The sequence below is a fragment of the Mus musculus genome, chromosome 13, assembly GCF_000001635.26.
Source record: "Mus musculus strain C57BL/6J chromosome 13, GRCm38.p6 C57BL/6J".
Taxonomy (NCBI): domain Eukaryota; kingdom Metazoa; phylum Chordata; class Mammalia; order Rodentia; family Muridae; genus Mus; species Mus musculus.
Window position 1 is genome coordinate 62,595,922 of NC_000079.6, and position 26,037 is coordinate 62,621,958.

The 26,037-nt window shown below is 40.8% G+C and overlaps 1 protein-coding gene across 5 annotated transcripts in view; it reads right to left on the bottom strand.

Moving 5' to 3' along the window:
• Positions 1-2,144: 2,144 nt before the first annotated feature.
• 6720489N17Rik (RIKEN cDNA 6720489N17 gene) overlaps positions 2,145-26,037 on the bottom strand; it is a 40,192-nt gene continuing 16,299 nt past the window's right edge. For 2 of the 5 annotated variants that reach the window (XM_017315472.2, XM_030247221.1), the window contains exons 2-4: positions 11,452-11,578; positions 11,205-11,265; positions 2,145-9,459 (exon numbers count right to left, since the gene is read on the bottom strand). In XM_017315472.2, the coding sequence (XP_017170961.1) occupies positions 8,307-9,459; positions 11,205-11,265; positions 11,452-11,578 (1,341 nt within the window). In that variant the 3' untranslated portion in view covers positions 2,145-8,306. The remainder of the gene's footprint in view (positions 9,460-11,204; positions 11,266-11,451; positions 11,579-26,037) is intronic. The other 3 variants (NM_173381.1, NM_001324406.1, XM_017315473.2) reach the window with 2 other exon arrangements.

A 26,037-nucleotide genomic window follows, 5' to 3' on the forward strand; every position in this document is an offset into this window, starting at 1 on the left:
AATCATCATACAGGGGTCAATCATTCATTGAATTAGCGACCTCAGACAAAGGCATGAAAGCTTTTTTATTCAGAACGAGGGAAACAATCTAGGGTATCAAAATTTTCATTGGTGGATGCTAGGGGGTCACAGGTTGTCAGTTGTCTGCATGCCTCTGTCATGGACTTCTAACCACATGATGAAACAGGGCTGCCCAGTGCAGATGGCCCATTCTGAGAGAGGATATCACCCCTTGTTTTTTGGGCTGGTCTCTGTGGGTTATAAATTTGTTCTGGATTTAAGAACTGTTCCTAGAGCTGGTATCTTATGACTTTCTTTCTGTTACTGTGGCGTGTTCCTGAAGCTGGTGCTTCATGGCTGTTTTAAAAAACAGGCCCTGTCATCCAAATGGAGACAAATGGGCTCCTTAAAGGAGATAAATGGAGTTTATCTCTCCCTTTCATTATGATTCTCCAGAAATGAGGTTTATTTTGCCCTTTGAACATGAGATTCCAGACAACCCTTGGAGAAAAGCAGGGGATGGATGCCAATCACTATGAAGCACTATTGTTAGCCAGCACGTCTTCCTACATGGGAAGGTGAAAAAACATATCTGTATTAGTAAAGGTTTTCCATGGGAACAGAACTTATAGCATGGATCTCTCTATGCATGCAGATAGTGGATTTGTAAGAATGGCTCACAGCAGGGCTGGAGACATTGCTCAGCAGGTAAGAGCCACTGACTGTTCTTCTGAAGGTCCTGAATTCAAATCCCAGCAACCACAAGGTGGCTCACAACCATCTGTAATGTAATCTGATGCCCTCCTCTGGGGTGTCTGAAGACAGCTACAGTGTATTTAGATAAAATAAATAAATAAATCTGTGGGCCAGAGCAAGCAGGGCCAGAGCATCTGAGGCCAGAAAGACAGATAAACTGTCTGAAAACAGCTACAGTGTACTTACATATAATAAATAGATAAATCTTAAAAAAAGAAAAGAATGGCTCACAGAATGTGGTCCAACTAGTAAAACAAATACCATATACCAATGAAAAGTTGAAGAATACAGTAGTATTAGTATGTCACAGTTGGTCCGCAGCATATGCCAGAATTCCAAAGACAGAATCTCTAATGCTAGAAAAATAAAGTGATCTCTCTTACAAGATATGGCAAGCAGGAAAAGAGAAAGTTACCATCTTCATTATCCTTTATGTATGCAAGCTGCCACCAGAAGCTGTGTCCTAGATCAAAGTATTTTTCCTGTGGAATCAAAAGCTCCTGGATAGCCGGGCGTGGTGGCACACGCCTTTAATCCCAGCACTCGGGAGGCAGTGGCAAGCAGATTTCTGAGTTCGAGGCCAGCCTGGTCTACAAAGTGAGTAGGCCTAGTGTCTCAGGAGGATTTTTTATTTTTAAGATTTATTTATTATTATATCTAAGTACACTGTAGCTGACTGCAGACGCACCAGAAGATCTCATTAGATTAGATCTCATTTCGCGTGGTTGTGAGCCACCATGTAGTTGCTGGGATTTGAACTCAGGATATTCAGAAGAGCAGGCAGTGCTCTTATCCACTGAGTTATATCGCCAGCCCTCAGGAGGATCATCTTAAAACATGGGGGAAAAAATGTCTCATTCGGTAGGAACACAATCATTACCTAGATATTATTCTTGGTAGAACTAGTGTAACTACAGTAATTTGACATTTTATCAAGTTCAGCTTTTTATCCAGATTCTTGATTACCTGGGGTTGGATAGAAAAATGGGTCAGCAGGACAGTTATCAATCATCTAAAATTGATTACCTCAATGCGAATCTTAAGTACTGTCAAAGCAGAGATCTTATCAACTTCTTTTATCCTGAAGCTTTCTGGGCTGTGACAAAACATATTTCAAAGTTGGTCACAAAATTCAATTCTTGCACATGTGTAGCTTCATTGGACAGTCCCAACAGAAAACAGAAGTTGGATGGCAACCATTCACTGGCCTATCTTTCCTTTCAATGCACAGTCAAGACCCAGGCTGGGAGAGGTGCAGGACTGACATCCAACTTTGTGGCAGCAAAGACAGGAATGGTAGTTCGAATTAATTCTAAATTACAGAGTATGAGCCAGCCTATGGTACAGAAAATAATGCTCTAAACAGAAATAAATAATCTACAGCACTCTTTAAAAATGAAAAGGAATTTTTAATGACTGGGAAGTATTGGAGAATGAAAACAATTAAGAGACAATAGCAGCGATGCATTTAAAGGAAATCACATTCAATAACTGAAATTACGGGCGGTGGTGGTGTATGCCTTTAATCCCAGCACTTGGGAGGCAGAGGCAGGTGGATTTCTGAGTTCAAGGCCAGTGTGGTCTACAGAGTGAGTTCCAGGACAGCCTGGGCTACACAGAGAAATCCAGTCTGGAAAAAACAAACAAACAAAGAAAGAAAGAAACAAATAAATAACTGAAATCAAGTATTAACTCTTTAAAAAGATAAATATCATTGAAAAGTTCCCACATATCTCCATCAATTTTCAAAAAAAGGAGAGCATTCCCTGGCAGAGGGAATGCTGTCAAGAAGATGGGCTTTTACCTCACCGCTATGAGCAATGTTAGCTGCTGAGTTATGTAACTTAACACATGCAGTGAAATCAATGGCCCATTTCTCAGCCCTCAGAGCTGAAGTAAATTTGCAAGTGGATTGGACATATGGGCAATATTGACATCTAGTCGGAAATTCAATATTCATCAGACCAAGCTAATCATCCCAATGTGCACGCCCACCAGTCTGATCTGCTTTCACTCACATGACATGAATTAATAAATGCTGGGGAACTACAAGTTCACTCACCCTGGCATAACCAGGGACTTCTACATAATGGTGATACTAAGAGTTGTTTGTGTGCCCAATGTCTTTCCGTGAATCACACAAGAATCCTGTCCTCCTACTCTGGTCTGAAGGCAGAAGCCATGCTGCACATGCAAATCCTTTCCCCCTTACTGCAGTGGAAAGTTGACTACATGGCTCGAACAGGTCATTTAAAACTGAGTGGTGCTGCAGGCAGTTCATTTAACCATTTGGCTAGCTGAATCAAGAAGACAATATGTTATTGCCCTCAGGAGCAAGAACTGAGAGCAAGGCCACCTGAGTGTAAGTGGGAGAGTTTTTCTCAGAAACCTCTGTCTAGGCTGGAGGTACAGCTGCTCTAGCACTGATGTGTTTGATAAGGAAATCACTGCACAAAAGTAAATGATTATTTTGAAAAATCTCTTTACAAAGAGTGTGTATTCAGCTCAAAGAAAAACCAGCCAAGAACAGATTTTGCATTTCACATATGCTACCATTTCAATTCTTTTTAAGTTTTAGGACCCAGGTCATCCTTTGAACCACAGCAATAGGGAAAGGAGTCTGCAAGTCTAGCCACTGAGGCACATGGGGATTTATAACTCAAGTGCACATTTTAATCATGAAGGAGGATTTCAAAGATTGAGTTAAAAGAACTATCAATGCCACAATTGTCACACATACAAGGGACACAAAACACAAATATAGAATATTGGAAAAGTCACCTAACAGTACTGTGGTTGCTGCTCTTACATGAACAATTCTGCAGAGCTACTCTAACCTCAAAGAAAAGCAGCTTTTCCTCCTGAGCAAGCTGGTTCAGAGGAAGGCAATGGACGCATCAATGCAGGAGAAGAAAGAGTTACATTCCAACTAGCCCGACTGCTGTCTATCTCAAGGCCATTACTTCAGTGTGGAGAATTCCAGTTTTTTGAGCTACACTTTTTAAATTTTATTTTATATGTATTTTAATTTTATTTTGCATGCATGTGTCTGGGCTCTGTATTTACTGAGACCAGATGGCAACAGCAAATACTTTGCAATAGTTAGCAACCAGGTGGTTTGGGGAATGGGATCCCTGTCTATTGAAACAATATCCAGTTTATGTCAACTGCTAGGCTGTCTATCTGGTAAGGTGCATATTTAAATTGTACTTTTGTACATGTTAAGTAAAAATATTGCATTATTTTCTGCTTCATTTTCTATTCTTTATTCATTCCCAAATGTGTTCCAATATCTTCTTTGTTAAGGATGATAAATTCACAAATACATGAAGAAAACCTGCTATGTGCATTCCTTTGACGGTATTTGTTTTTTCAGGTATGAATACTTTGCATTGTATATGCCATGAGGAAGCTCATCCCAGCATGAGGATTTTTTTCACTTGTGGGAGAATCTGACCCTGAAGTGACCTAGGATATCTTGCCCCAAAACCATGAAGAATAAAACTTACAGTGGTAAACATCTCAGATAACACTTACTGGTGTCATGACCCCGAACGTCTGGAGCTGCAGGGAAGATTATGGCTACTGTCCTGAGACAATCAGTCTGCCTTGGCTCTCTGGACCTTGCAACACACCCTGTTGACCACTTTTAATTTGGATGACTGTCAAATCCTGGTGTCCTCACTCTGTAAGTACCATGAATATAGGCATGTGCAACCATACCTTGTTTAGGTGGCTTCCACTTCAATTACTAATGCATTAGAATTATAGCATGTGAAAGATGAACAGTTCCAATTAAGTATATTCAGAAGCAACTTAACTGTGTGACCCTAGTTTTATCATCTGTAGAAAAAAAATTGAACTCTACCCTAGTTTTGGTGAATTATAACAGATGCCACCATAAACCAAAATACTATTGTTCTTAGTTCACAGAGAGTGGCTTTTAGGTAGGAGAGCTACATAGGATGGGAGACTTCTGTTAATAGTGTTAGGACTAGGGACTTTGTCCTAACTACTCTAACCAGCTAGGCTGAACCAGTCAGCCTCATTAAGCCAAAAAAAAAAAGTGTTATATGGCAACCACATGCCCACCTATGTGTGAGATACATACTTGATTGCTGACTACTCAACATTCTTACATCTCTATGAGAGAGATAAATAGGATGCTTTGGGTGTATACCTAACGTATTGTTGTTCTATTTTCATCTATTAAGCACTTTAATTTTAATATTATTAAAGCGTGTTGACAAAACAGGACCCACGGAGTATACATGTTCTATTTTTGGACTTGTACTCAGAAGGCTGACACATGACTATCAAGAGTAAAAGATAGCCCTGACTAATGACTGACACCAAAGCTAGGATGCTCTCAACTCTCAAATGATTTTGTGAGAAAATGAAACACAAAGCCACGCCCACTATGCTTTCACCAGCAACCTTACTGGAAATATATGATCTCACTGCCCTCATATTTATATAAACAATGGACCACTTAGAAGATAAGTATCCAACTCATTTCATTGTAGTAGAAGAGTACCTATCAACAAGAAAAGTGGAATTAAAGCTGAACAGATCACAGAAGGAAGTCAAGGATCGCATAATAAACATCTGTAAATTGATTTGAAAGACATAGAACAAACGTTAATATGTATTTCAAATGTTTGAAAATAAAACCACCACAATTGGTGATCTCTACTACTACACTCGAGTGACCATGGGAAATAATTTACTTCCTTCTAGGCTCTGGTGGCGAAGATGAGAAACAGGATATTTTCCTTGATATGGAAAACATCTGTGATGTTACAGGCTATAACAAGGTCATCAACATGGAAAGGGTTTTTCTCTTGTATAAGATTTTTTTTCTATTTCCTGACATCATGATGATATATAACACTTTAATTATTTAGATGGTTAGAGACATGGCAAACTAATTAAGAAAAATTCATTCCCAGGGACAAGGTCAGGTTTGGACATCATCCTGTATCTTTTGCCATAAGAAGATACAACAACTTAATAATCTTACAAATCAGCATAGAGCTGGGCGTGGTGGCACACGCCTTTAATCCCATCACTCAGGGGGCAGAAGCAGGCAGATTTCTGAGTTCGAGGCCAGCCTGGTCTACAAAGTGAGTTCCAGGACAGCCAGGAGTATACAGAGAAACCCTGTCTCAAAAAAAACAAAAACAAAAAAAAACCCAAACAAACAAAAAAGAAATCAGCATAGACACGCACATACTCACCCAAAGATGCAGACAAACCCCATAAATAAAATTAAATGAACTTGGTGAGCAAAGAAAATTTTAGTCATGATATTCTTGTATAAGCATTGACTACTATAACCCAAGGTTTGTGGCATCTAATGCTTATCCACAGTTTTTCTTCATCATGACTTGGCTTATATAACAAAAAGCAAGCATAGAGGATTGATGGCAGAGAAATCAATACTTCTCAGTTAGTAGTGTCATGTGGGGAGATGTAGGAAATGTCTACCTGCTGGAGAAAATATGTCACTGAGGTTGAATTTCAGAGTTTACTTTCTCAAATCATGTCTAGTCCTAACACACACACTCTTTCTCTCTGTATTTTTTTGTTTGTTTGTTTGTTTTGTTTTGTTTTGGTTCTTTGGAGACAGGGTTTCTCTGTGTAGCCCTGGCTCTGCTGGAACTCACTCTGCAGACCAGGTTGGCCTCGAACTCAGAAAATTTGCCTACCTCTGCCTCCCAAGTGCTGGGATTAAAGGCGAGTGACACCTCACCTGGCTCTAACTCTCTCTTTGAGGCTATAGGTTGAGGACTTGAGCTCTGAGCTCCTCCTTTAGCTGCCACAAATGACACTTGTTGTTGCCCTGACAATGTCATGGTGATCCTATATCCCTTTAGAACTCTAATGAAATTTAAATGCTTCTAAAAATTGCCTTCATGTTGGGGTTTCGTCTCTTGCTATGTACTGTAATGTTAAAAGCAGAAAACTAAAAAATGATTGCTCCATAGAAGACAAGATCTGCACACAGACCCCAGAGAAGGTGTGTGACCTTGCTCTCAAGTGTCATCTGACTGGTTTTTGAGATGACAATAACCAATAGCTGGACAGTAGCTGGGCAGAAGAGACATAGACAGGGATTAGGGATACTGGACATGGGGTCAGAGGAGAACCACAAGGAGAAGAAAGCAGACAGAGAAAAAGCAGTCTTAGGTTAGGTCAATAATAAGATAATGGCCATGTGGGGTGACTAAGTGGAGTTAAGCATAGCCCAGATGAAATAAGGCAAAATTACATGACAAAATTACTGGCTGGGAAATAGACATGATAGCATAGAGGACAGATATTAGCCAATATTGGGTGTTGATTAAGATTTATTACAAATATAAAAGTTGTGTGTGTTTTACCTGGAAAAGAAATGTCCAAGGCTGGGGTGGAAACCCTGGTTTGGGACTGCAATACCTTAGACATTTTATCACAACAACAAAAAGGCACTAATACTCACCAACAGTGTTTCATACCTGAATGAGTTATTGCATGGACTTAAAGTGAAATGTGAATTCTAAACCAGTTACCTCATCAATGAACCTCATAAAGCTTTTGTCCCTATGAGTTTCCAGGTAGGAACAAAACAGAGACATCATCATGCTTGAGCAGATAGTTGACAGTTGCTAAAGGTTTTCTCAAGAATAAATAATGTTGTGTAAATTAATATAAATGGGTTGGCCCAAGATGGAACCATGTCCGTCAGAGTCATAGATTGCCTTATTTTTGAGTTCTTTAAAGTCCTAAAAGATTATTGTGACATGCAAACTTTAACCGATCCAGTACATGCTAAAGGTTTATTCACACATACAGATATTGTGAAGTACAAATATTTCCACAGTGGCTCCATTTACAGGGTTACCCTGCAGCATGGAGTTTTCTCAAGAAAAAACGACTGGTCCACACACAAGCTTTACCACATTCCTTATTTTTATGAGGTTTCTTACAAGTCTATGTTAAGTTATACATTATGAGATGAATGTCAATGTCAACTGCAGAGGCCTTACCACATTATTCACACACAGTTTCTCTCTCCAGTGTCTTCTTTTATGTATTCTGAGATATATCATGTGCTCTTTTATGCATTCAAAGATAACTGTGATATGCAAAGGTTTACCACATTGTGTATATTTATACAGTCTCTCTGTATCTCTCTCTGTCTCTCTCTCTCCTGTATGTGCTCCTTGCTGCATTAGGAGATAACTGCTTGGCATAGACTTTTCCACATTGCTTATACTCAGAAGGATTCTGGCCCCTACAAATATGTTCATGACGATTAAGACTATGATCACATTCACAGTCTTTCTCTTCAGTATGTTCACTTATACATTCAGAAATGATGGCGTTATAAAAAGGTTGCTCACATCCATTTCCTTCATAACTTTTTTTTCCAATGTGGATTCTTTTATTCTTTTAAAGATGACCATGTCTTGAAAAGACTTACACACACAATGAATAAACTTGTAAGGTTTCTCTCTAGTATGTCTTCTCTCATGACTTTGTAGATTATAATGGTGGGAAAAAGTTTAATCACATTCCTTACATTTGAAGGGTTTCTCTCTGGTATGTGTTCTTTTATGAACTTGAAGAGTACTGTGTCGTGAAAAGGCTTTATCACATTCATTACATTTGTAGGGTTTCTCTCCAGTATGTGTTCTTCTATGAGTTTGAAGAGTACTGGGTTGTGAAAAGGCTTTATCACATTCATTGCATTTGTAGGGTTTCTCTCCAGTATGTTTTCTACTATGAATCTGAAGATTTCTGTGTCGTAAAAAGGCTTTGTCACATTGATTACATTTGTAAGGCATCTCTCTAGTATGTGTTCTTATATGATTTTGGAGTTGAAAGTGTTGTGAAAAGGCTTTATCACATTGATTACATTTGTAGGGTTTTTCCCCAGTATGTATTCCTATATGTGTTTGGAGACTATGTTTAACAGAAAAGGCTTTATCACATTGATTACATTTGAAGGGTTTCTCTCCGGTATGTGTTCTTCTATGAGTTTGAAGAGTACTGTCTTGTGAAAAGGCTTTATCACACTGATTACATTTGAAGGGTTTTTCTCCAGTATGTATCCTTATATGTGTTTGCACACAATGTTTACGGGAAAAGGCTTTATCACATTGATTACATTTGAAGGGTTTCCTTCCGGTATGTGTTCTTCTATGAGTTTGAAGAGAACTGTGTGTTGAAAAGGCTTTATCACATTGATTACATTTGAAGGGTTTTTCTCCAGTATGTATCCTTATATGTATTAGGAGACTCTGTTTATGGGAAAAGGCTTTATCACATCGATTACATTTGTAGGGTTTTTCTCCAGTATGTATCCTTATATGTATTAGGAGACTCTGTTTATGGCAAAAGACTTTATCACATTGATTACATTTGTAGGGTTTCTCTCCAGTATGTATTCTTTCATGGTTTTTAAGAAGACTGGGCCTTGTAAATCCTTTACCACATTGATTACATTCATAGGGTTTCTGTCCAGTTAGTGTTCTTTGATCGACTTGGAGACTTGTGTAAGGTAAAAAGTCTTCGACACAGTGAATAACTTCAGAGGGGATCTTTTCTGTATGAACCCTTTCATGCCTTTGGGCATGACTGTGATCATGTAAAGCAAAGGCTTTATCACGTTGAGTATATTCAGAGGGTTTCTCTGCACTCTGACTCCTTTCACACCTGAGAAGAGAATTGGTACATGTGAAAGCTTTACCCATGGATGAATACTTTCTTCTTGTTTTTCTGTTTGTTTGTTTGTTTTACTTACTATATGAAAGTACACTGTAGCTGTCCCGTCTTCTGACACTCCAGAAGAGGGAGTCAGATCTCACTAGGGATGGTTGTGAGCCACCGTGTGGTTGCTGAGATTTGAACTCAGGACCTTCAGAAGGGCAGTTGGTGCTCTTAACTGCTGAGCCATCTCTGAAGTCCCAGAATACTTTCATCTCTAGGATTTAATGTTACTATTTGTCTAAATGTAAAGAGGCATCAGACCTTTTATCCCTTTCCTTACATTCATGCTGTTCCCCTTCATTATGGGTTGTTTCTCATGGTGAGAGACACCTGAGAAGGTATGAACATTGATTACATGGCTCAGTTTTACATATTCTTTTTCTATAAAAGGTTGTTCCCGTACTTGAAGAAAAGTGGAGGAATTCAGAGCTTGAAAGCACTAAGTGTATTCCAAATTTTACTGTACTGTGGGTCAAAGTGAACCAGGAGAAATAGGAGCATTTCTACATCCCTAGGACTCAAGAGAATTTTCTCCATAATGAGGTTGCTGATGTATTGCCATCAAACTTGGAAATGTAATTAACTGTTAACTTGTATTATGTTCAAAAAGTCTCCTATATAGCCTCAACCCACTATATATCTTCTAATAGTTATAGGAAAGCGAGGGAAAGAGAGAGAGAGAAAGACAGACAGATATATTTTTTGGAATATCTGTTCAGTATACATGGTGTGTATCCATTATAAAATATCATCGACTTTTGAAAGGAAGTCCAATAAATAAAATGTTGAACTTTGGATTCACAAGGTTTGACTCATTGTTCTCGTAGACATGTGAAATATGGATTAAGGTTACTGCAAAACCTCCTCACCTCCAAAATGCTGCTGTACTGGCTAGTTTTGTGTCAACTTGACACAGCTGGAGTTATCACAGAGAAAGGAGCTTCAGTTGAGGAAATGCCTCCATGAGATCCAACTGTAAGGCATTTTCTCAATTAGTGATCAAGGGGGAAAGGCCCCTTGTGGGTGGGACCATCTCTGGGCTGGTAGTCTTGGTTCTATAAGAGAGCAGGCTGAGCAAGCCAGGGGAAGCAAGTCAGTAAGGACCATCCCTCCATGGCCTCTGCATCAGCTCCTGCTTCCTGACCTGCTTGAGTTCCAGTTCTGCATCCTTTGGTGATCAACAGCAGTATGGAAATGTAAGCCGAATAAAACCTTTCCTCCCCAACTTGCTTCTTGGTCATGATGTTTGTGCAGGAATAGAAACCCTGACTAAGACAGCTGCCCTTCTAACTAAACTTGGTACCGACAGTGCTAATAAATGAGTACAACCAGCTTAAATATAGACTATTTGCTTCTTAGAAGATTTTGGACATACATTTATCAACTATGCAATTTGTGTAGCTTTTCCAAAGTAAGCAGAAACAGACTGGCAGTTGTACTGTGTAGCGCTATTAGGGCTATGTTTCAAATGGGGATACACACTAAGGCATGGTTTCCTTGTCCTCTTTCTTAAAGGAAGGGCTTGCAAAAAATCAGACATGACATTAAAGACGATAGTTTAGTTGGAATGTAACAATCATCAATACATTTAAAGCTGTGCTAATTTACCCGGCTCCTTTTCTAATCAATTTTCAGCACACATTAACATATCTTTAGAGGCAGATTTGTATGAGCTTGCACATGAAAATTACCTTCTGTGTCTTCTAGAACTTTGACAATATTCTTCAATATTTTGGGCTTCCCAATTAAAGCCTAAAACAGAAAATGCATGCCTTGAAAATTGGCAAAATGTAAGTTACTATCTTCAGTGAACCTTACAGTCATGCATGATTTATTCACCAAATCCTTCCTTCATTTTTATTGAAACTACAGAAGTGCATCAAAAGAAAAAACTGTTTTCTGGAATTTTAAATCAGAGAAGGGAATTCACAAATGTACCTAAAGCACTGAGGTTCCTGTAGATCTCCAACATGACATCTTTGTAGAGCTTCTTCTGAGAAGGATCCAGCAGAGCCCACTCCTCTTGAGTGAAGTTCACATGCACGTCCTCATAAGTCACTGCATTCTAGAGCATTCCATAAATGTGTACAAAAGAAAGCACAATAGAAACAACATCGGGCATCTATTCTTCATAGGCAATGTGTTCATATAATTCTGGGGCCTGTAAAACTTATTTACTCACACCCAAGTTCTACTGTAACTACCAAGTCATGTCAGAAGGAAACTTAATAATAAGGTTCGCCCCTGTCATTTCTTTTTTTCTTTTTTTAAGAGTTATGTATTTCACATATGTGAGTAAACTGTTGCTATCTTCAGACACTCAAGATGAGGGCATTGAATCCCTATTACAGGTGGTTGTGAGCCACCATATGGTTGCTGGGCATTAAACTCAGTACCTCTGCAAGAACAATCAGTGTTCTTAAGCGCTGAGGCATCTCTCTAGCCCTGTCACCCCTGTCATTTCTCAGCCCTTTGAATAGGATGTAGCCTTTTTTAAAAATATCAATTACACATATACAGAGACAAGCTCTACAAGAACAATAGTGTTTGGTACACACCAAAGAAACTGTATTAATATTAACAATTAATACATATAAAAATCAATAAGCATGCTGGGTCTACTGGCTTATGCCTTTAACAATGCAGTCAGAGCCAGGAATGGTGGCTCATGCCTTTAATCTGAGCACTTGGGTGGCAGAGGCAGGCAAATTTCTGAGTTACAGACAAACCTGATCTACAGAGTGAGTTCCAGGACAGCCAGGGCTACACAGAAAATTCCTGTCTCAAAAAACCAAACCAGGAAGCTGCTGAGATGGCTCAGTGGTTAAGAGCACTGACTGTTCTTCCAAAGGTCCTGATTTCAAATCCCAGCAACCACATGGTGAATCACAAACATCCGTAAGGAAATCTGATGCCCTCTTCTGGAGTGTCTGAAGACAGCTACAATGTACTTACATATAATAAATAAATAAATAAATCTTTAAAAAGAGAAAAGAAAAAGAAAAGAAAAGAAAGAAAAACCAAAACAATGCAGTCAGGAGACATAGGCAGAAGACATTGAGTAGGATGTCAGTGTGATGTATACAATGAGTTCTAGGACAGCCAAAGACCTGTATCTCCTGCCATAATTAACCAACCAAACCAGAAACATACAATGAACTTATGTGCTTTTATTTAAGTTCATAGTTTAAAAAACAGGTTTTATTTATTTATTTATTTATTCATTTATTTTATGTATATGTCACTGCAGCTTTCTTCATAAGCATCAGAAAAGGATATCAGATCCCATTTCAGATGGTTGTGAACCACCATGTGGTTGCTGAGAATTGAACTCAGGATCTTTGGAAGAGCAGTCAATGCTCTTACCTGCTGAGCCAACTCTCCAGCCCTCCCTTTACTTAAACTCTTTTGAGAGTAATACATACAATACAGTTCTGTATTCATCTTCCAGAATCTGAGGTACACCAGTTCACACTATAACATTAATAAGATATTACCAAAAGGGAATATGTGGTTTAGCAGTTCCACTTGGACATAAGAAAATATTGGCCGAGTTCCTGGGTTCCTGGTTAACGATGGTCCCAGTAACAGCAGGTGTTGGGGCACGTGTTTTGTGCTCCTCACCTCTAATCCTATGATCCTGGAAGTGTTAGAGCACTTGAGAGTGGTGCTTCCTCTGGGTGTTGTGGGACAGGCTTCGGAATTTACACCCAATGTCCACTCATGGCACCTGTCCAGAGTGGAAGCAAGTTGATCCATTCTTATCTCCTTGTACAAAGCTCAAGTCCACTTGGATCAAGGACTGCCACATAAAACCAGATACACTGAATCTAATAGAAGAGAAAGTGGGGGAAGAGCCTCAAACACATGGGCACAGGGGAAATTTTCCTGAACAGAACACAATGGTTTATGCTCTAAGACCAAGAATTGACAAATGCCACCTCAGAAAATTGCAAAGCTTATGTAAGGCAAAGGACATAGCCAATTGGACAAAATGGCAACCAACAGATTGGGAAAAGATCTTTACCAACCCTACATCTGCTAGAGGGCTTATATATATAAAGAACTTAAGAAATTAGATGCCAGAGAACCGACTAACCCTATTAAAAATAGGATCCAGAGTTAAACAAAGAATTCTCAACTGAGGAATATTCAATGGCTGAGAAGCACCTAAAGAAATAGTCAACATCCTTAGTCATCATGGAAATGCAAATCAAAACAACTCTGAGATTCCACCTCACACCAGTCAGAATGGGTAAGATCAAAATTTCAAGTGACAGCAGATGTTGGTGAGGATTTGGCAAAAGAGGAATACTCCTCCATTGTTGGTGGAATTGCAAGCTGGTACAACCACTCTGGAAATCAGTCTTGAGTTTCTTTAGAAAACTGGACATAGTACTACCTCAGAACCCAGCTATACCACTTCTGTGCATATACCCAAAAGATGCTCCAACATATAACAAGGACACATGTTCCATTATGTTCATAGCAGCCTTATTTATAACAGCCAGAAGCTGCAAAGAACTCAGATGTCCTTCAACATAGGATTGGATACAGAAAATGTGGAATAATTTACACAATGGAGTACTACTAAGGTATTAAAAACAATGACTTCATGAAATTCTTAGAAAAATTGATGGAAATAGACAATATCATCCTGAATGAGGTAACCCAGTCAAAAAGGACACACATGGTATGCACTCACTGATAAGCAGATATTAGCTCAAAAGCTAGGCATACCAAAGATACAATTAACAGACCATATCAAGGGCTAGAAGAAGGAACACCAAAATGTGAATGCTTCAGTCCTTCTTAGCAGGGGGAAGACAATACTCATGGGAGGGAAAGTGTGGAGGGACTTGGCAAGAAGTGAGGAGTGGAAGGGAGGAAAAAGGGGACAGGACCAAGTATGGGAGGAGAGAGGGATGATATACAGAGGGTCAGGAATTTGAGCACAGGTGTGTAGCAATGGGGAAGGGGGATCTGGGGACCAGCAAGTCCAAGATGCTTGAAAGCAAAAGGCTCCCAGGACCTAAGAGGGATGAGAGTAGTTGAAATGCCCAACAAAGGAGGGAGAACCATTAGAGACCATATCCTGTGGTTAGGCAAGGCCCCCAGTAGGAGCCTGAGACCACCCACTCATCTTCAAATTCCTAACCCAGAATGGCTCCTGTCCAAAGGAAAGAAGGGGACAAAGTATGGATCAGAGACTGAGGGAAAGACCATCCAGAGACTGGCCCACTTGGGAATCCATCCCCTATACAGACTGCTTCCTGTCACATGACTTATGAAACAAAATGCAGAATCTGCCCTATTGATAGCTCAACACAATGAACACATCAAACACCTCTGTATCACAGAAACTCTCTTTGTACCATGGAGCTGAATTTGCCTGCATCATGCCATTGGGACTGGTAGGAGTAGAAAGTTAAAAGGATTCTAATGAAGTAAGGCTGACAGATGATCAGCACCTCCATTCTACCAGTTCCTAAACTATTTGTAAAATGTATCCGATGAAACTGAAGTGTGGAATAGAAGATTTAGAACTTCTACAAACCAGACCTCAAGTTTCCCTACCTGTCCTCGAACTGCACACCAAAAGCCTCTGTGTGCACACTGCACAGTGATGGTATCAGCACCACAGCATCCAATGGTGACAACTGCAGAACCTCCCCTCCCCAAGGAATTCACTCTCAAGGAGGAAAGAAAGCCATGTGTCTCTACCCAGATCAACACATGTATGAAAAGAACAGTGTCGCTCATAGTCCATCCTAGTTCCATCAGATTGAACTCTGAGAGCTCTACCAACATGCTCTTCCTGGTCTGGGGTCAGTTGTCCTTACCTTCTCCATGGTAGGACTGTGGTCTTCCTCAGAGCTCAAATGCATGTGGCTGCGGAGAATCCTAGAAGAACCTGCATGCTATCTCCCACTGGTGTCCCTCATTAGCTTGGACCACCTACCTGGGCCTCAGGAACTTAGCATCTCCCCTACTGGAGGTTTACTGATCAAGTAACTAAGACAGGACAGGTCTCCCCACATCCACCCTTCCATACAAGTCAGTGAAGTAAATTCTTAAGAAGGCTCCTCTTTATTTGTAATTACCCCCAAAAGGACAGAGACCACAGAAAACACTCATGCATGGTATTTTTCCCTTTTCATTGACCGACCAGTCATGGCACATCCTGGAGTGTGTTTCAGGTCTATCTTTCAGGAACTGGGTGGCAGAGTCAAGATTGAGTTTCCAAAGTAATTCTCTATTATACAGGATAAGTCAAATCTGAGCTACAGAAGATGCTGCTATAAATAAAGACAAATAAGCAAAACAGGGCTGGTGAGATGGCTCAGTGGGTAAGAGCACCTGACTGCTCTTCCAAAGGTCCCGAGTTCAAATCCCAGCAACCACATGGTGGCTCACAACCATCCATAACGAGATCTGACCCCCTCTTCTGGAGTGTCTGAAGACAGCTACAGTGTACTTACATGTAATAAATAAATAAAGCTTTATAAAAAAATAAACAAGACAATTGGGAAAAATTGAAAAATTATTGATTGGGAAATTTTGGAGAATTCAAAAAGTCAGGGTGTGGTTCTTTAAAAAATGAAAATTATAAATTAATACCAGAAATGGACTTGGGGGAAGATATATAGCACACAGGTATACTGGCACTGACAAAGAACAGGCCATTCCATGGCAGAGGTAATGGCATTAATAAAATACTTTTTGATCTTGCCCCTGTGTGGACTGGTAGTTGCTGAGTCCTGTAACCTGACACACACAGCTGTACCTAATGAGTGTCCTGTGTCTCAAAAATCTGACTTAACCATGTCAATGAGCATCTCTCACATCCACATAGGACAGTACCCTAACTGGAAATTCAGTATTCATTGGATCAACCTCAATACTTCAAATTGTACACCCACCAGTTTTGTGTGCTTATATTAAAATGTACAAATTAACATAGGCTAGGAAATCACAAAATCACCCAACCTTGCAACTCAGTTCCTTCTTCATATTGGTGAGCCCTTCAGTTGAGTGCCTTAAATTTGAGTTAGTCTGAGATCTAGCTATTGCCTACTCTGCTTCACTGTGCACTGTACACAGGACATTGCTCCTCTTGTTCTGTTCTGAGGGCAGAAGCAATATTTCATGCAAATCCTTTCCCTGTTACTGCAACGCACAGTTCATTCCAGGAGCCAAATGGGTAATATTAAAACTCTTTTGTGGGGCTGGTGAGATGGCTCAGCGGGTAAGAGCACCCGACTGCTCTTCCGAAGGTCAGGAGTTCAAATCCCAGCAACCACATGGTGGCTCACAACCATCCGTAACGAGATCTGACTCCCTCTTCTGGAGTGTCTGAAGACAGCTACAGTGTACTTACATATAATAAATAAATAAATCTTTAAAAAAAAAAAAACTCTTTTGTGCTACTACCCTTTAACATACAGAATACAGAAACTTTAATCAAGAGGAAAGCAAGGCCATTGCCCTGGGAAACAACAGACTGGGATCAGGGTCCTGTGAACAATATACCTCCTGTCAGAAAAATGTGCCAGAAAGGCTGAAAATCCAGCTGTTCTAGAATCAGTATGTCTTCCCAGGGAGGGAAACACTCAACACACAATTCAAAGATTAATTAAGAAAAAAAAAAATCTACTCTTCGCTTGGTGATTTCTGCCTGGACAGACTGACTGCTAGCTAGTCTGCTCTCCTGAAGGTACCATATCCTGAGGCATCCCAGGAGATCTGCTTCACTTAAGCCTCTGACACCACAGCCAGAGACCTCCCAGGAGATCTGCTGCACACAGGACAATTGAGCAACTGATCACCAGCTTGTGTACTCCCCTGAAGACAACACAATTTGAAGGCATCCCAGGGGTTCCTCTGTACACAAGGCAACTGGACAACCAACCACAGTCTGAAGACCTCCTGGGGGCTCTGTGGCATGCAGGTCAACTGACCCAACAGACTGAAAGCCTCCCTGGAGTTCTGCTGCACACAGAGAAAATGAAACCACAGTCCACAGGCCCCCCTGGACAACAGCTTCCCACAGGACAACAGCTTGACTGCTCTTCTGAAGAACCAAAACTTTGATGTCCTCCCAGGAGATCTACTGCAGCCAGTGCAATAAATCTGGAGCTTCTCTGCCCTTCTGAACCCAACCCCCACCCCCCAGTTGGAAGGCATCACAGGAGGTCTGCTATAGCTAGGCCTACCAGGAGACCTGAAGTGACCCAGGAACAAAAGAGCAGACTACAGACAGACACCAGGGATGAAACAGATGGGGAGAGGTAAGTACAAGACCATAAGGAACAGAAGCCAATGTAGTCGGTGAACATCATCAGAACCCAGTCCTCCCACCAAGACAAGCCCTGAATACACCAACACACCTGAAAATCATGAAGCTGACCTAAATCCTAACTCATGAAGATAATTGATTTCTTCAAGGAGGATACAAATAACTTACTGAAAGAAATACAGGAAAACACAGATAAACAGGTAAAAGCCCGTAAAAAGGAAACAATAAATCCCTTAAAGAAATGCAGGAAAGCCGGGCATGGTGGGTCACGCCTTTAATCCCAGCACTCCGGAGGCAGAGGCAGGCGGATTTCTGAGTTCCAGGACAGCCTGCTTCTCAAAGTGAGTTCCAGGACAGCCAGGGCTATACAGAGAAACCCTGTCTCGAAAAAAAACAAAAAAACAAAAAAACAAAAGAAATACAGAAAAACACAATCAAACAGGTAAAGGAACTGCAGAAAGCACTCCAAGACCTAAAACTGGAAGTAGAAACAATAAAGAAAACACAAACCTGGGAATGGAAAACCTAGGAAAGAAGTCAGGCATTACTCATCGACAAACAAAAAACTACAGGAGATAGAAGAGAGAATCTCAGCTGTAGAAGATACTGACACAACAGTCAACGAAAATTCAAAACATAAAAAACTCCTAATCAATACATCCAAGAAGTCAGGCAGTGATGGCGCTTGCCTTTAATCCCAGCACTTGAGGGCAGAGGCAGTCAGATTTCTGAGTTTTTGGCCACCTTAATCTACAAAGTGAGTTCCAGGCCAACCAGGACTATAAAGATAAACACTGTATCGAGAAAAAACAAAACAACAACATAAAAACATCCAGGAAATTCAGGACATAATGAAAAGACCAAGTCTAGGAATAATTGGAATAGAGGAGAATGAAGATTGCAAGTTCAAAAGATCTCAAAAGCATCTTCAACAAAATCGTAGAAAACTTCCCCAACCTAAAGACCGAGATGGCTGTTAAAGTAAAAGAAGCCTATAGAACACCCCCCCCACACACACACAAAAGGGACCCCTCCAAAAAATGCTCTCATCACGTAATAATGAAAACACTAAACACATAGAACAAAGAAAGAATATTAAAAGCTACAAGGAAAAAGGGCCAAGAAACACACAAAGGGAGACCTATCAGAATTATACCAGAATTCTCAACAGAGACTATGAAGGCTAAAAGTGCCTGGTCAGAGGTCACGCAGACTCTAAGAGAACACAAATGCCAGCCCAGGCTACTATATCCAGAGAAATGCTCAATCAACATAGATTGGAGAAATCAAAATATTCCAGGACAAAACCAAATTAAAACAGTATCTATCTACCAATCCAGCCCTACAGAGGATCCTAGAAGGAAAAGTCCTACACAAGGAAGGTACCACACCAAAGAAAACACAGGATATTAAGCCACTCACAACAAAGCCAAAAGGAAAGAACCACAAGCCCATAAAGCCACCTACAAAAACAAATATAACAGGAACCAACAATCATCTGTCTTTAATATCTCTCAATATTAATGTACTCAAATCACCTATAAAAAGACATACTCAACTCATATAAAAAGGCATACGCTAACAGACTGAATTTGCACACAAGATCTAACATTTTGTTGCATACAAGAAGCATACCTTAATAACAAAGACAGACTCTATCTGAGAGTAAAAGGACAGAAAAATGTCTTCCAAGCAAATGGTCCCAAGAAACAAGCTGGAGCTGCTATCCAACTATCCAATAAAATAGACTTTCAACCAAAAGTTATATAGCATGATGAGGAAAGACACTTCATGTTTATCAAAGAGAAAACCCACCAAGAGAAAGACTCAGTTCTAAAGATCTATGCCCCAAATACAAGGGCACCCACATTCAGATAAGAAACTAAAGTTCAAAAGACACATTGAATCCCACACAATAATAGTGTGAGTCTTCAACACTGCACTCTCACCAAGTCGTTGAAACAGAAACTAAACAGAAACACACTAAAAGCAATAGAGCTTATGAACCCAATGGATTAACAGATATTTACAGAACATTTTACCTAAAACAAAAGAGTACACCTTCTTCTCAGTGCCTCATGGTACCTCCTCCACAATTGACCATATAATTCATCTTAAAGCAGGCCTCAACAGATACAAGAAGACTGGAATAATCTCATGCATCCTATCAGATCACCAAGGCATGAGGCTGCTGGGTCTGGGTTCACTCACAGAAGATGCACCAAACCCTCAAGAGACTGAGGCGCCAGGAAGTTTAGAGCTTTGGTGGGGGGTGGGAGGGCATCCCAGGGGAGACAATGGGATAGGAAGGAGGTATAGGATGTAGAACAGTCTGAGGGTGGACCAAAAGGGGAATAAAATCTGGAGTATAAAAAAGAAAACAAAAAAATATATAAAAAGAGAGAAAAATAAAAAAATCTCTGTGAAAATACTATGTCTCTAGCTTTAGTTGATGTTAAAAGAGGTGCCAACCTAGAGAGATTTTCCATTATTCTCCATGTGTTGCTATTCTTAACTCTTCTTTAGGTTCTCACCCTAGGTTATAATGTGAATAATTTAACAATGGACTGCACACTACTGGTGATCTGGCCAGCCACTTAGGCAGATGGGAGATGAACAAGGCAGAGATATTCCAGACTCATTTCTTAAGTACACCAATACCCTGAAGCATCAGGTCATTCTGCACTGGCAGAGTCCTAAGTGGAAAGTCTCAGACGAGGCCAGAGATAGGAAAAGTAGGAGGTAGAAAGCACAAAAGCTGGGGTGGGGGAGCAAGTTGCTAAGGCTCTGCTAAGGAAGCTTCTTAAGAATGGCAGCCTATGCACTACCTACAGGGAAATGGAAAGATATGGGAGACTTCCATGCTGTCAGTAGAAACTAGCGTACAATGGGACAGAGGAAGAATCTAATCAAACACTGCTGCTCAAGGAGAACACAAGTAATCTCATCAATATCACTGCGCATGCCTACAGTGGTTTGTAATTGACATCATCAGCCCTATGTGGTAGGAACTATTAGATTCTCAGGATAAGAAACCACCCCTCGGGCTGGTGAGATGGCTCAGTGGGTTAGAGCACCCGACTGCTCTTCCGAAGGTCCAGAGTTCAAATCCCAGCAACCACATGGTGGCTCACAACCATCCGTAACAAGATCTGACCCCCTCTTCTGAGTGTCTGAAGACAGCTACAATGTACTTACATATAATAAATAAATCTTTTAAAAGAAAGAAAAGAAAAGAAAAGAAAAGAAAAGAAAAGAAAAGAAAAGAAAAGAAAAGAAAAGAAAAGAAAAGAAACCACCCCTCTCCACAGGCTCTGGCCCCAGACCATTACCAGCTCTTCCAAGAATATACCTGGTTTTAGAGAAGGAGCTCTTTTTCTCTGTTTCTTTGTCAATACCTCATGGCCTTAGGCAAGGATCCCAAGGCCTAGGCCCCAGGCTATTACAGGCCCAACCAAGAATGTTGCTGAGTTTGAGAAGAAGCTATGTCATTCTCCATCTATGAGGGCCTCAGGGATAGCCTTGCTTGATCAGGACAGTCCTCACCACAACAGTGTTTTTCCTTCCCAAATGGTGTTGACAGATGTCTTGACCATGTGGCAGAACTATGCTTTTTCAAGAAGAAAAATGGTCCTTTATGGCACACCAGGCCTTAGTGTTGGTTGTGAGCCTGCAATACTTCATTGAGCAGCTTGTTAAAGGGCTGGTCTGTGACCTGGGAAAGGGCCTATTTGTTAATCAGGGTTGTCCTCTTTGTTATGACCTCGAGCGACATTTCCCCACAATCCTGATGGACAACCTGGTGTATCCCAGCATCCTAATCTCTCATATGCTTGGTAACCATACTATTTATCTGTGGGTGTTTAGGAGGCAGTCCCTCCCTCAACTAAATGTGACTTCCCATTTTCTTATAATGGGAAAGTCTTTTACATCAGCAACTCTACTCTATGCTTCTTATCACAGCATACACTTGGAGTTCATGAGGTGGGGTTTACAACTGCCACAAAATTAACTCCAAATGGATCTTAAATGGCGGCCAGGGCACAATGTTTAGAAGATACCAGAGAATCTCGGACATCCAAATTTGGCATCTTGCTAAGGATGTTTCTACATGGCAAGCCCTTGCTCCAAATGCTTTGTGCAGATGAAGCTCCCATAATGAAGTTGTTAAGATGCCACCACTGAGTACATCTAGTGGCTAAGACCTCAAGGAATCGCACAGCTGGCTGTTAGTTTCCACCTAACCCACGAAAGAGCCCACTATCAGGATTCCTGCTTCTCACACTGCTCTTTCAGGTTGGTGGCAGTGGTCACGTGCTCACCATGATGAGACTTAGTAGCTCACCTGCACTCTGCAAAAACACCCAGCATCAGAGGTCAAAGCACATCACACCAACCATAGAAGCCTGCTCTGCAATGCTACTGAACCTGCAACAGGGAACAAAACACCTGGAAGAGGCCTCTCTTCGTCTGATTGGATGGTTTTCCAGGAGGCCCTGATTGGCCAGTGACAAGAGCACTGGCCTTAGGGATAGACTGTGCTGAAAGCTTGCCTCTTAGGACTTCCTACCCCAGGAAATCAGTCCAGGACTTGACACTTTTCAGATTTGCCAAATCTTTGTTTCAGTATTGCATGTGCCTGTCCTCCAATAGCCGAGCTTTCTGTTACCAGCACTGAGCACAAACAGCTTCTCCCTCCATTTCGAAATCCTCCCCCTCTCCTCTTCATCCTGCTTCTCCTCCTCTACTTCCTAATCCTCCTCCTCCCCTCTTGCTCCTGTTCCTCCTCCTCCTCTATCTCCTCAACTTCATCGTACTGTTCTTCCTCCTCGTCCTCTTCTTCTGAATGTTCCCCACCCCTCCTCTTCCTCCCTTTCTTCTTCTCCCTGCCCTCCTCTGCATCTCCTCCTCCTCCTCCTAGAATCGAGATGGGTAGCTTGCACAGTTCATTATTCATCTTGGTGCAGAGTGAACCATATGAACCACATGCAGAATGGTTCCATGCATATTATCAATTACTGCATCATTTTAAGATACAAAATGTGATATTTGTTTCTGTGATTTTGCACTGATCTCAGGAATACCTCAGCTAATATTAGCCTACTACATATTGAAAGGGCCGAAAAATCACTGAAGACCCCAGATAAGATAATATGCAAAAAGAAAAAGCACTTATTCTGGAGAAAAAACCAGCGTTCTTTGAAATGGCGACCCCAGACAAAGGTATGAGGACCTCCTTATAGGAAACAGGTGGAACCCTCTAGAAGGATAGGGTAGTCTAAAATTTCACTGGTAGGGGCTAGGGGACACAGGTTGTCAGTGATCTGAATTCCTATGCCATGAACTTTTCACCATATGATGAAATAGGGCTGCCCAGCCCAGATGGACCATTCTCAGATAGTTCCTGATTTCTGTGGTTATCCCCAGTCTGGTCTCTGGAAGGGGGCTCTACAATCTTCTTCTGATCTTATGGTCTGTTCCTAATCCTGGTGTCTTATGCCTTACTTTTGGGATTTACAGTTTATTCCTGAAGCTGGCACCTTTTGGAAATAAGGACTGGTCCTCAAATGGCAACAAAAGGGCTTCTTAGATGGAGAAAAGTAGGGTTTATCTTGCCCTTTCAATATGATTCTCCAGACAACCCTGGGAGAAAAGCAGAAATGAGGAAATGGATTCCAATCATTGTGGAGCACTACTGTTAGCCAGCACATCTTCCTGAGTTAAAAAGGTGAAAAAAATCTGTATTATTAAAGGATTTCCACTTGAATAGAACTGATAGTATGGATCTCCCTATGTATGTAGGAGGTGGATATATAAGAATGGCTAACAGAATTTGGTCCAACTAGGAAACTAATAACTGCATACCAATGGAAAGTTGAAGGATACAGTAGTGCCTGTATGTCTCATTTGGCCTTCCACATATACCGTAATGCCAAAGATGGAACCTCTAATGCTAGAAAAATCAAATGATCTCCCTTGCCAGAGTATGGCAAGCAGAAAAAGAGAAGGAGAGAGCATCTTCAATATCCTTTATAAATGTAGGCTGTCAACAGAAGCTGTGGCCTAGATTAAAGACGTTTTTGTCAATTTTTTTTTGTCAGTTTTTCAAAGAGTTTTTGTCAGTTTTTCAAAAGATCCAGAATAAAGAAGGGGTTCTCCCATGTTAAATGTTGCAAATAATAAAAAACACTTTCACAATGCCCACCTGTTTCAGTTTTAGGTTATTCAACTTGTTTTAATACAGTAACTTGAACTACTTGAAGTAGTGTGGATTACAGTTGACAGTAAGATCAGTTCTTTATCCAGATTCATGACTGCCTTTTCTGCAGCCAGAGTCATGGCCAGTCAAGGTGATTATCGACCAGGTCAAATTGATTACCTCACTTCTCATTGCTAATGTCAAGTACTGCCAAACAAGGAAAACTTTCCCCTTAAAAGCCAAGGCTAGAAGACATGCAGCACTGTCTTCCCATCATGTGGCCTTAGGGACAGGATCAGATGTTCAAAGCTGTTATCAATTACATAGCATGAGCCAGCCTGGGCATCAAGAGACCTTGTCCTAAACTGCCGTTGCAAAAATTGGAAAGACATTCTTATACCTGGGAAAACCCACAGAATTGCAAATAGTAAGAGATCACAGCAGAGCTGAATTCACAGAAATTACATTGAAAGGAGAACCAATAATTGATTTTTTTTCAAACTTAAATATTACTAAAAAACGGCATACCAATACTGACATTCAAAACTAGCAGCCCATATCCTCACATCAGGAATAGCATTAATCAAATACTACTTGAACTTGCCTCTATGTGGACTCTTGGCAGCTGACACCTGTAACTTGACAATCAACTTGACACACACACAACTACACCCGATGGCCTGGGTTTCAATTCTTGAGCTGACTTAATGATGTCAGTGAAGATTGCACATGTATCTGTAGAACAGTACCCTACGTGCAAATTGAATGCTCATTGGCTTAACTGACATTCACAAATCAAACACCCATCAATATAGGCTGTCTTCATCACAGAACATGATTAATACATGATCCAAAATTAAAAATCATCTCCCTGCCATAATCGGGTCTTGTTCATAATGAACAAGTAGCTGATTGCCTACACTGTTTCCCCAGTAGGGATCACAATAAACTCCCTTATCTTCTGGTGTGAATGCAGAAGCTATGCCCTTCATGCAAATCCTGTTCCTCTTACTGGAATAAAAAAGTTGATTACATACATGACTCAGCAAGTAATTTAAAAACACAGTGGTGGTAGAGATTTAGACTTAAGTATTTAGTTGGTTTAGTCAATAGGAGAACAATGTCACTGTCCTGGGAAAAAACAGAGTAGAATGAATGCTACCTGACTCAACATAGGAAAGCTTGTCTCAGAAACATTATTTAAAGCCTGCAGGTACAGCTGGTGTGGATTAACATCTTTCCCAGGGAGAGATCACTTATTCACCTCTGGCTGATGCCCAAAGAAGACCCAGCCTAGGAAACAGTATGAATTCCACATATGATGTCATCAATAAGTACTTTTTAGGTTCAGCCCCGAGGTTATACTTTGAACAATTTAATGGGGGACAGGACCTTGCAAGTTTAGCCACTGAGGCTGATGGAGATTTACAGAGCAAAACTGTCTTCTAGTCAATAATACAAGATCTAGAAAAGAGTTTTAAAAGATAGATCCATGCTACAACTCTCCCATACATAAAGGACAGAGAACACAAATACAGAAAATATCAAGGACACATCACCTAACAGCACTGTAGTTACGGTTCTAATATGAACATGCCTGCTGATCTTTTCTAACCTCAGAATAAGACTGTTTGAAGGTTCTGCCCCACTCACCCACCCATCCATCCACCCATCCATCCATCCAATCATCCAACCATCCATCCATCCATCCATCCATCCATCCATCCATCCAACCATCCATTCATTCAAGGCAACTTTTTAAGTGTTTAACTTGGGGCTGGAGAGATGGCTCAGCATATCTGGCCACTGGTTCTCACCCAGCCACGGGAAGTGCCCACTTCCCCAGCTTCAAATGTTCATGCCCCTGCTCTTTCAGGTTAGCATAGAGCTGAACCTCCATTATGGCAGAAAGTACTCAGAAGAACCCTCCTATTCTCCTGATTGGCCTGCCCGGACGCCCTGATTGGCCAGTGATTCTTGAGTGACATAAGCATGCTCCTTAGGGTTGAAGTGTGTTAAAGGCACA